Source organism: Helianthus annuus, chromosome 11, assembly GCF_002127325.2.
Source record: "Helianthus annuus cultivar XRQ/B chromosome 11, HanXRQr2.0-SUNRISE, whole genome shotgun sequence".
In the NCBI taxonomy this organism is placed as follows: Eukaryota; Viridiplantae; Streptophyta; class Magnoliopsida; order Asterales; family Asteraceae; genus Helianthus; species Helianthus annuus.
The window spans coordinates 155,337,337-155,349,759 of record NC_035443.2 but is presented as its reverse complement, the minus strand read 5'-3'; the positions used below and the strand labels follow the sequence as shown (position 1 = coordinate 155,349,759).

The 12,423-nt window shown below is 35.4% G+C and overlaps 1 protein-coding gene across 1 annotated transcript; it reads right to left on the bottom strand.

The window, feature by feature from the left end:
- Window positions 1-1,484: 1,484 nt before the first annotated feature.
- On the bottom strand, window positions 1,485-3,035 carry LOC110881303. Its single transcript, XM_022129602.2, has 2 exons — window positions 2,095-3,035; window positions 1,485-1,549 (listed from the first exon to the last, which is right to left on the bottom strand). The coding sequence occupies exons 1-2, from the start codon at window positions 2,698-2,700 to the stop codon at window positions 1,547-1,549; spliced, it is 609 nt and encodes a 202-aa protein (XP_021985294.1). The 5' UTR covers window positions 2,701-3,035; the 3' UTR covers window positions 1,485-1,546.
- Between the last annotated feature and the right edge of the window lie 9,388 nt (window positions 3,036-12,423).

Sequence of the window (12,423 nt, the reverse complement as noted above, 5' to 3'; positions counted from 1 at the left end):
CAATGGTGAGGTGAAGCATATATCAAGGAAAGAAGCACTAGGCCTTATTGTTCAAGATTTGCAGGATCTCCTTGAGCTTTCACTGTGCAGGGATGTAGATGACCAGAGTGCCAAAGAATTTGAAGTTGGATTTAAGGAAAAAGCTAAGGCACTCTTGATGAGTAATAAAGGTCCTGAATAAGGAATGGTTTTGGCATTATCTGTTCCATGGGGAGATTGTTGGGATTGAACCCTAACAGAGGAACAGATAATGTAAAGCCAAAACCGGATCCCATCAGTAGACACTTAATAAGCAGTAGTTTACTCTAATCTCTCCCCTTGACGGTGGTTATCTAACAGCTGATGGATGTTAAGTGCTGCTCAACTACAACAACTGATAAACCAAACTCTGATGAGTATCTAACAACTGCTGAAGACAAACTCTGTTGCTCTATCTACTGCTGTATCCTAAGTACTGCTGAAGACTCAAGCACTGCCCTCTCAAAGACTGATCACCTTTGAAGAAAGCACTGAAGACTCAACATCTGTGCTAAGGCTACAACAGTGGAACGTGAAGCAGTAGTTTCCTTATGTTTTGTATTTTAGTGATTATCAGATATTACATAACAGTAGTTTGTATAGAACAGTATTTATAGTTTGTTAGGTGGTTAGATGTCACTATCATGGTGACGTCAGCTGAAGCATATCAGTAGTTTGGTTTGCCTGTAAGTATGACAGTACTCTGTACTGTTACACTTGATCGTTTTGAGTGAGTTTTTCTCCTCAATTCATCCTTTCATCTTGTGCAACCAACTCTGGTGTATGAGGCTGAGGGGGAGTTTAGATTATAAGCTTGCTGTAATCATTTGCTTTCTTTTGTAAATCTTTTGACTCATTGAAATAGCAATTGTTTATCAATCTATACTTTCTTTTGATTATGTTTACAAAGTTTGCTACTCATTTCCGCTGCACTTATACGTTTTATGCAAACAAACATAATCAAAATGGCCCCCTAGATCCTAACAGTCTTTGATTCATCATCTGAACTCGTGCAATCATCAATTTGGAAGTCTTTTTCCAATGGATCTGGATTTACTAGACTTGCAGAGTTATTTGGGGTTGTTGGTTCTTGAACACCCGATGGTTCAAGGTTTTCAACCTTTCTACCAGCATCTGTTCTGTTACTGACGTTTCCGAATCACTTGAGCTTCCTTCGCCACTTTCTGAAGTTGTGGTGCTTGAGTCTTCACTGCTACTTTCTTCATTTAGCTCTTTCTCTGACTCTGAGGTACCTATATGAGATGGAACAAATTCTGGAATTTCCTAAGTGAGGAATTTTTCGAATCTGTTTTGTTTCAATTCTGGAACAAACACAGGAGGTTCACACACAACTTGTTCATCACAAAAAGCAGATTTTAAGTCAACACATTTTAAAGTTTTGTTTGATTTCTCACAGTTCCAGGCGAACCAGTTAACAGTAATATAACTGTCGCCTGAATACCCTATTCCCATTTTCGTGCCACCACAATCCTCATCGCACACATCCTCCTCACGCTCAATCACCTCTTCACTGCTTTCAGAAACGTTAGAAATTATATCATTTTCACAATTGATATTTTGAGCAATCAAATCATTTTTATCAATTAAATCGTTGTCAGGATGAGGAGTTGGCATAGGCACATAGTTTTTTTTATGTGGTGGAAAAAAGAGTTTTCTTTCATTTCCTTGCCTATCCTTATACCCGATCCCATCTTTTACATATGTCGGTCGTTGGCAGTTTTTGATGTCAGTAAATGTCTTTTGACTGACATTCCATTTGTCTATTATAATTTGTAATTTATTCTTTTCGTTCAAAGCTTTTTCTAATCTATCTGTGAGATCGTTAATGATAAAATCTTTTCTAAACACAAATTCTTTTAGAGTTTGCATTTCAGCTAAAGTTGAATTCAGCTTTCTCTGATATGCGGCCTCGTTCTGTTTAAGCTCGTTGTTAAATTTTAAAGCTTTGTCCTTTTGTCTCTCAAATTCTAGATTTAGAGACTTATAATGTGCCACGACATCAACGCATGCAGATGTGCATAACTTTACTTTAAAGCTATGTGGAATGCTGTTTACCAAGTCCTTTTCTTCCTTCTCCTTGCTAGATTCTGCATGCTGGGCTTCAAAAGGCGTCTTCTCTTCGTTCTTTCTACCTGCTTCACTGAATCCTGCATCCACCTTCTCAATCTGCTTCACCTTATCATCTTCCTTAGTAACTTTCTTCCCGTTATCAGTTGTTGACTTTGCAATTTCCACCATTTCTTTTTCACTTAAAGATGTTTTTGCAGAACTTGCTGGAAGATTATTTAGAATCCTGGCTGAAACAAATGATGAACTTCCTACACTGATTGGGGAAGGGAAACTCATGTTGGTAGGTGTTGTTGGCCTTGCTTTTGGAGTGACACCAATCTGATTCACCTCCATTTCAAGAGATTTCAAAGCGTCCACGACATCTGTCAGCGTTGTAGGATACCTTATAAAGTCATCTTTAATCTTCATGCACCGGGTACTCCATTCTTTTGGTAGTGAATCTAGCAACCTTTTGATTTTAACACGGTTGGTAACGGGAATTCCAGCTTTCTTCATCTTTGTCAGCAAATTCATGAACCTTGTAATATGATCAGACAAACTTTCACCACGAACACTTCTAAAGTTATCGTACTCCTTCTGAGTTTCATCCATGTTTTTTTTATAAAGCTCGAAAAATATTTGTCTCAACTTAAAACCCGGTTCAAGTTACTTCAAAAATTAAACCCGTATCAACTCCAAATGTTAGTAGTACTTGGTCCAAATGAACTTGAAACGCCTGGCCCGGTGAAATTCTGCAAACACAAGTTAATTTTAAAAGGCCCAAAAATAAACTATGAAAACCCGACCCAAAACTGATCAAAATTCGAGGCCCACAAAAAAGTTTTTAAGACCCGGCCCAACTGATGTGATTAAACCACGGCTAGAGAATTTATCTGATGCAATGTTATGGTCCGATTGTGTTAACAATCTATCACTAACTAATTCAAGTGCAATAAGAAAGTTGAACAACTTTAAAAATAACGACCCATTGTAATCACTTTAATATAAACCAAAATTAATGCATGATCCTATGATAAAACCAATAATTCCTAACTTACTATGACTTTTATGATGTCGTTAACAATACGTAGGATTTAAAATCTATTGAAATATATATAGTTTTACTATTACCCAATGACAACCACAACTACACCCTACCCATAAAAAGTTATCTACAACTTCAGCAAAACGTTTTGAAAAATTTGAAATACTCTCCGGACACCAAAAATTTTATCAAATGGAGTTTTTAATTGTAAAGCTTTTAGACAACAACTACCAACCCCTAAAACAATTACCAACCCCTAAAAGAAATTAAAACTGCCCTTTTTACCCCCTTTATCTTCCTTTCTCTCTCACTCTATCAAAACTATCTGTTTCTTTCTTTCAAACCCTTCTCCAACTCTCTCTCTCTTTCTACCTGATCTTTGCGATGAACAAACACACACCACACAGAACAATCAAAACTCTTCTGCCTCTACTCTTTTCTTTGGTGGTGAACGGTGGGACGAAATGGGTGCAGGTGGTGTTGAACGACGGTTATGGGTGGAAGATGGCAGGGTTGCGGTGTTGGCGTGGGTGCGTGGTGAGGGACGACGGAAGGTGGTAGTTTGGTGTTGTGTAAGCTGGTATGAGGCCGTCGGGGTTGTTATGTATCGTGGTCAGTTACAGGTTGCAGATGTAGAAGGTGGGAAATGGTGGTGTGTGTTAGTCGTTGGTGGTGTTTCCACGGTGGTTGCAGTGTGGTGAAGGGTTCAACGGTGTACGGTTGGCGGATGAAGGAACACAGTGGTGATGGATGTTTGTTGAGGTACGTCGATGGTGAAACGAGAATGGTGGTGGAGTGGTTATGACCTTGCAGTGGAGATGGAGTGGTTGTGGCGGTTTCAGCAGGGGTTGGGGTTCGAGTGGGTGGTTGTCGGATTTTTTACGGTGAGGAGACGGTAATTGTAGAAATGGAGTGGGTTCTCCGGTGGGGCTCCGGGTTGGGGTGTTCGGGTCTTCGATTTCTGCAGTTTGATGGTGGAGGTGTAAGGTGATGATGGTACGGTGGTTAAGGATGAACGACAGTGAAGTGCGGTGGTGGTGACCGGAGCGAGGGGATGGCGGTGACCGGTGGTTTACAGTTAAGTAGTGTTGTAGCGGTTAAGATGTTAAGATGTTGGTTGATGTCTTTTCTTGGTGTTTGAACAATTTATTACGGTTGAGTGATGATGATGGTGGGAAGTGTGGTAGCCGGAGATAGTTTTTGATACAGATCTGGGTTTTGTTTGTTCTTGAATATCTGAGCTTGTTTTTTTTTTTTAATTTTTTTTAATTAATAAATAAAAACTGAATCTATTTCTACACCTTTCTGTAACTACTACGCTGGCAAAAAAAAATGGTCAGAATAACGACTCCGGAAAATGTGACTTACCGGCGTATTTACTAAATACGCCGGAGAACTTGAACTCATGTTCAAGATTTAAAGTCGCCGGAAATTAATTTCGCCGGAAAAGTTCGCCGGAAAAGTTAATTTCGCCGGAAAGTCGCTATATTCAAAATAAAATCGCTGTATTCAAAAGTAAAAAAAATGCTGTATTCATAAAAAATCGCCCAGAAACTTCAAAAACTCATCTAAAACCTTCTGATTTGAGTCGAAATCTCTTTAAATGATATAAAATCACTATGAATCTTTCAAATAATACTAGTCTCAACTCACAATCAGCAAACACATAATTTAAACCTTTTAAAAACAAGATTTTTGAAGAACAAGTGAATAAAATCAAAAACACTAAAAGTTTCAAAACTTTTTCAAATAAAAATTAGATTTTTAGGATGAATTTGAAGATTGTTGAATCCCAAATTCAAGTACCAAGCTCTGATACCAAATTGTAGGATCAAATCGAGCCAAAAATCTGATTTTGTATAAGAATAAAGATAAACACACTCAAAATCAAGCTTTAAAACCCACTAGATAAACTTGCAAATGATAAATACAATTAGCCCCCAAATTTTCTAGAAATGTGTGTTCCCTAAAACCCTAATCATCTCATTCAATTTATAGCCTTTACCATTTTAGGCTAATTACAATTAAGTCCCTAGAGATAATAACTTACTAAAAATTGCACTAAACATGAAAACTCAATAAAAAGATAATAAATATATTTTGACTACTCAAAATATATTTAATTATCCAAAGCATTATAACTATCGAATCTGGAACTTCCACACGCCATATCTTTCTTTGATCTTCCCGTGTCGACTTGCGCGTTGACTTTGACTTGATGGTGTTGACTTTGTTGACTTGATTCGTTGATAACATTAGACTAAACGTTTTAGACCCAACCATCACCCCCTTAGGCTAATGTTATCAAACTCTTGCGTCATCTTTAGAACTGTCAACTTCATGCTTGTTGTAATCTTCAATTTGGCAAGCTTCAGTCTCAATTTTAGACCCAACAATAATTATTATCTGTTGACCAAGTCATGTCAAGTCAAGATAGAAGGATGTATTGAATTGGCCAACGTACATTAAAACATGAATTACAACGTAAACTATCACCGTTATATTACAAAAACGTTAATGACTACAAACTACAAATATAGCTGTATCCACAAAACTAAGATCAAACGAAAAGGAAAGTCTAATTTATCTAATTGTAAACCATGAATCATGTAGTGAGACAGTATTACTAATGTGGACTTTATGATTAGTTAATTAGTTTTTTTGTGATCACAACCTGGGTGTAGGGTTTAGGTATACATATTTTTCCAATTTAATTTACGAACGGTGCAAAAAGCATTTTGAATGACTTTTTATAGGCACCGGATATATTGCTATTATTATTGTTGTTGTCGTTGTTGTTGTTATTATTATTATTATTTATTATTACTATTATTATTATTATTATTTATTATTATTATTATTATTATTATTATTATTATTATTATTATTATTATTATTATTATTATTATTAGGGAAAAGATCAAATAGGAAGTTTATTTTGGCTAGGAAGTGTAGGAAGCAATAGGATTAGGACATGTGGCAACATTTGAAATAAAGAAAAAGGGTATTTTAGTCAATCCAACCCTTTCTTCTTATTTTTCGAAACCCAGTAACTTCAAAACCCACCATTTTCAAAACCCACCGTCTTCAACCATTTCTTCACTTTCTATGTCAATAATCACTACATTATAGTGCGATTTTCATGACCAATCAATGATTCAAACACCCGATCAACGTGTTCTTCATCTTTTTTTGAAGAAAACCTAGTTTAATTTGACAAAAAATCTCGTTTTTTCCGGTAATTTTGGAGATAATTACTCAATTCGTTCGATTCGAGCGCTGATAAGTGTTTCAATCATTCAAAATTCGTCAATTGTTGAAGAAATCACTTTGATCCATGTAAGAAATTCTTTAATTTAATTTTTACGATCTGGGTTTTTGATTTAGTCATTGCATTTTACGATCATGGCGGCGGTACGGGGGGCAGCGCCCCTCGTAGCGGGGGGGTCCCAGGGGCCGGCAGCCCCTGGCAAGGTCCAAGGGGCAGAGAGGTTTATGTGTAATAAAAATGCATCAGAAAAATTAATTTTCCAGAAATTGGCTCATTTCGAAGACAGTAATTCGTAGACAATTCAGACAGTTCACAGTCGACAATTTTATGTGTCCATTGCGTTTTAGAAATAAGGAAGTTTTATGTGTTTTCTGGCTATTGCGTCTTAGAAAAAAAACACATTTTTAAGTGTTTTTAGTCATTGCATTATAGGTAAAACACATTTTTGAAGTGTTTTTAGTTATTGCGTTTTAGGTAAAACACATTTTTTAGGTGTTTTCAGTCCATTGCGTTTTAAAATGAGTCATTTTAAGTGTTTTATGGCCATTGCTTTTTACAAATAAGACATTTCTTTCACTAGTACAAAAGTGAGCAAAAGATGCGGGTAAATTGGCTATAAGATGCGGTTTTAGACCCGCATCTGTTGGTGCACTTGTGTCTGTACTTTGTCTGTATTCGGTCTATATGTAAACGATGTCCTAGTTAGTCTGTAAGTTGACCGAGTCAACCTTCCTCCGGATTGACTTGGTCAAACAGTTAGTTATTGGTTGTCATTTGTCTGGCTCGAAGGATGCACATCGAAGGATAATACTGATCCTTCGATGAACTCGAAAGATGAACCTTCGAATGGATGATCGATAGATCATCCTTCGAGGTGAATGCTGATCCTTCGAAAGCTTTGTAGTCGATAGATGATCCTTCGACCATCTATCGAATCCTTCGGACATGTCAACCTGGGCTGGGTGTATATATACCCATGCAGTGTGTTGTGTTTCATAAGACAGACACTTAGAGAGACATACAGAAAGATAGAGTTCTTGAGAGCATTCTGTCCGAAAACACACACACACACTTGAGAGTTATTATTATTATTATTATTATTATTATTATTATTATTATTATTGTTATTATTATTGTTATTATTATTATTATTATTATTATTATTATTATTATTATTATTATTATTATTATTATTATTATTATGTTGACAAAAATCTCCAATTGTGTTATTGTGTTATTCAGACGTAAATATGGACTATATCTATGCAGTTGAGTAGGCCTGTAAACGAACCGAACGAACACGAACATAGGCATGTTCGTGTTCGTTCATTTAACTTTAACCGAACATGAACACGAACACGAACATGTAACCGAACACACTTTTTTGTTCGTGTTTGTTCATTAAGAAATCGGGCATGTTCGTGTTCGTTTATGTTCGTTCGTTAAAGCCTAAACGAACAGTTCACGAACATAAACGAACATAAACGAACATAAACAAACATAAATTAACATAAACACATTTAACATTAGTGAACACAAATAAACAAGTCTAATATATTACAGTAGGTTTTTATATAAATATTAAGTAAGTGATTAGTTACGATCTAAGAAAATGTTTAATATTCATTTTTAACTAGAAACTTAATTACTAATTAGTCATATTTATATAAGTAGTTAGAAAAGCTAATATTCATTTAAATATAACTATTGATGTCTTTACTAAAATTTAAACGAACATAAATGAACATTCACGAACATAAATGAACGAACATAAACGAATGTTCACGAACATTAATGAACGAACACGAGGTGTGTTCATGTTCGTTCATTTAATTAAACGAACAAAATTTCTTGTTCGTGTCTTTGAAGATCAACCTCTTTCAAGGTGGTTCCTAACTACTATCTAGTCTGCTGGTGTCTTTGAAGAGACATGCCATTTACAGTTAGATCATCCAAGAACTGAAATCGAAGTTCAATTGGTGACTAGTTACTTTCTTTTGAAAACTTTTGACTGACATGATTTCATAGAAGGACAAAATGGGGAATATTTGAAACGTCTTTGATTGCAGACTACATAAATCAACGTTTGATTGTAACATATATATTGTTCATAGCTTTTGGAAATTTTGTTTATACAGTCGTCTGATATATAAACTGGTGTGTCATTGAACTTTGTTTTTTCTCCTAGCATAAGATATGCTTCCAACAAGTAAAATAGTATTTAAAATTACACTTGCATACTAAAATGAAAATTAACCAGAGATCGCAATTAAAAACAAAAGAACTGCCTAAAACTTTTAATCACTCCCCTGAAAGGCAAAAGACTTAAATGTGAACAGACCTAGATTATGAATTTTATCATAAACAACCAAACACTTGATCACTTGCCATGGGCAAAAGATGAAGTTCTAACCCAGACATATAAAAGTCGTAGATAATCTACAAATGATTGCTCACGTATCTTTAGTGGGAAGATCCAGGCCTGAACTAAATAGAACAATCGGTAGTTGGGAAGTGGCTTAGGGTCTCACCTACAAGCCCTTCGTACCTCCTACCTCCGACTATTATTATGTAGAAGTGTGAAGTAGGAAATCATCCCACATTATATATGCTGGCAATCAGATACCGAATTGATTGATAAGATCACAAAGATTAACATAATCAGGTACTTATTGAGCTAGTGCGTTTCAAACAAGCGTCGTTCAGGAATACAAAGACTAATTTATCACTTATAATAAATTAACCCGTATATAGTATAATATACTAGCCCCCCCCCCCTAAAACATAGGTTACACTAATGACACTTAGATCCTTATACTTATTATAATAAATTTAATTTCTATTTTCATCATTTCCACTTAAACGAAACTTAGTCCAAGGAAGATCTTCAACACCGGATTTGCTTTAACAATAACGTTTATTACACATCCTCAAATTCCGCCAAGTTAACCTACTCCCTTCTCTACCATTTTGGACATTTAATCGTATAATGTCCAAGCTTGTTAGACTTGTAACACCATCCTTATTTTTTCCTTACCACCAACCTATTCATGGACGGATTCAACTCCCACAACCAAAATGCTCACATTTATGGTCTTTAACCTTCTCTTTTGAGTAAACTGACAAAGTGGTCCTTGAGGTTTGGTCACTTTTGCAACTGTTTGTGCATTTTTGTGTCTGTAGCTTGTTCTTACGTCATTGTTATGTGTACGGTCTTTGTTTATGGTCATGTATAGTATGGTCGAGTCGGCCAAGTCAAGATATCCTCCTATCTTGACTTGGCACGACATTTCTTTTGTTTATCATGTAAAACAGTTTGCAGAATGTTCAACTGTTAGATGTTATTAGTGTTTGGATCTCTTTGTATGGTGTTTGCATGTTGTTGTCCTTATAGCCCCCCCCCCCCCACGAAAAGTCAAGGTCTTCATGGGAATCCCTGTTAACCAACAATGAATGGTATCGTAAGGAGGTTTCACCACGAACCCTCATGGTTCGTAGAACTTGGATGGTAAGGAGGGTTCACCATGAACCCTTATGGTTCGTGGCCTATGGAGGATCCGTGGCCTACGGAGGGTTCGTCGATGATAACCACGAAGACTCATAGTCTTCGTGGGCTTGTTAACAGTTCGTGGCCTAGTAACACTCTTCGTAGTGTTACCGGCTATCAGGGCCTATATAAAGACACACTTGGTCACCATATCAGTTAAGAGTCCTGTGAGTTTGTAACACTGTGTGTATGTGTACTGATTCTCTTCACATAATCGAAGCTTTGTGAATCTTTGGTTGCTTTGTGTTTGTTCCTTTTTTGCTTTGGTTTGCATACTTATGTGGATTCCGCACTCGTTAGTGTGTTAACAAACAAGGAAGTAGGTTAATTCTTGATCCTCCAAGTGGACCTAAAGCAACTTTAGTCGAAACTGAAACCTTTTAAGTCTGGGTCCTTTTTGTTTCAATTTTGTTGCCATTTTAATCCAAAATCAAAATATTGTCAGATTTTATTGGGTTAACATACAGTTGTTTTTGTCTTTTTCCTTCCTTTTATTGAAGGACAAAATGATAAGATTTTTTAACTTGTTATAATAAAACATTAAAAGACCATTTTTCGCTTCATTAAAAAGGAGGAAAAAAAAAACAAAAAAAGTAGGATGTTAACTCGAAAAACTGACCTGATTTTGATTTTGTATGACCATTTTGGTAGTTTACTCGTCTCCTTTTCATCTGCTTTGATGAATAGAAACTTTTTAATGTGTTCTTCCTTAGTGGACTTCTTGATGTGTTCTTCCAAAGTTTTTAATGTCCCAACAACTTCCTAAAAGGACATTGTGTTAAGGTCAACACGATCAATTGCCTTTCCCATCATATACTTTTCTATTAATGATCCTAAGAGTTTTATAATCAATCTTTTGTCATCGAATATATAATATATGACCAAGACTGACTCTGTGACATTCGGCAAAATTCCGGTAATTTCGTACAACCCGAACAACTATTACATTATTTATTTTCGCATGTTCGGCATGATTTTATTTGATTAAGTCTTAAAAGTCTAGGAATTATAAAAACCATAGCTTATTATGATAACAAATCCGTTACAATTAGAAACTATATCCTAGTACAGTCTAAAAACGAGACATAAAGATATGTCTGCACAAACATTCCATAAAAACTTCGTCTAATTATACTATGTAGAAAATTCCATTTAAAAACCAAGTTGTCCAAGTCCGCAGAAAAATACAGTAATCATGCGGAAGTGTACAACATTCCGCAGAACGAAACAGTAACTGTCCGAAAAACCTAAAATAAATATTATTTGTCATAAATAATATAACGGGTATTAAAAACGACATAAAATCCGCACTTAAATCTTATTGTGTTAAGCAGGTACCGGAACTGTGACAGAAATAATAAAATTTTTAGTCTGGTAAATTTGATTAATAATTTGGAAGTTAAAACATGTGCGAAAACAATTTTTGTCATGGATTTATATAAGTAAAATGCAGTGTTTAGTACTTAACCTGGTACAAGACCTAAACTAAATTTTTCACCGGATCAACCAACGAACTAATAATTTTGGTGGGTTATTTTTACTTTAAAATGTTGGACCTTGAAACCTTATAGAAAATTTTATATAAATTATCAAAGTTCATGAAAGTTATATATATAACAAGATTTAAAAAAAGCAGTTAATTCAGTTAAGTTAAACTGCCTGACAACAAAACACGTAGTGTCAAAAATAATAAAATTTTTAGTCCGGAAAGTTGGATTAATAATTTTGATGTTAAAACATGTGTGAAAACAATTTTTGTCATGGATTTATATAAGTGAAACGCAGTGTTTAGTATTTAACCCGGTACAAGACCTACTCTAAATTTTTCAACAAATCAACCAACAAACTAATAATTTTGGTGGGTTGTTTGTACTTTAAAATGTTGGACCTTGAAACTTTATAGAAATTTTTATATAAATTATCAAAGTTCATGAAAGTTATATATGCAACAAGATTAAAAAAAATGCAAATACCCCCCCCCCCCCCCCCGCGCCCTTTGATGATTCACCGCATATGTGGGTCCCCCACATGCCCACTCACCTCTAACTTGTGTGTTGGAAGCTTGATGATCATGATTAGTGTAAGAAACAATTTCTAGAGGATCCATAAACATTCGTTCTCGTATCGCGAATGTCGGGTCGTACGATAGTATGGAGGAACGTCGTCAACATCGTTCTCGAACCGAGGCGAGCGGCATCCACACAAATATGCATCAACAATTATGTTTCGGATTCAGTTACAAAATAGGCCGGGAATTATAGGACACAGTTTTTGAGGGATGTTACACAAGATGCGTCACTACCCCTTTTAAATACAATTTCAAATCAGTTGGTTTATAATATGGTTGTTGTTCAAATTGTAATAGATTTTTAACCTATATTGGCTGGCATACGTGTTACATAAGTCTACTTACTTCCATCAAAATTTATGATCGTTAATTTGTTTTATTTAATTCCGAATTAAAATTCAGAT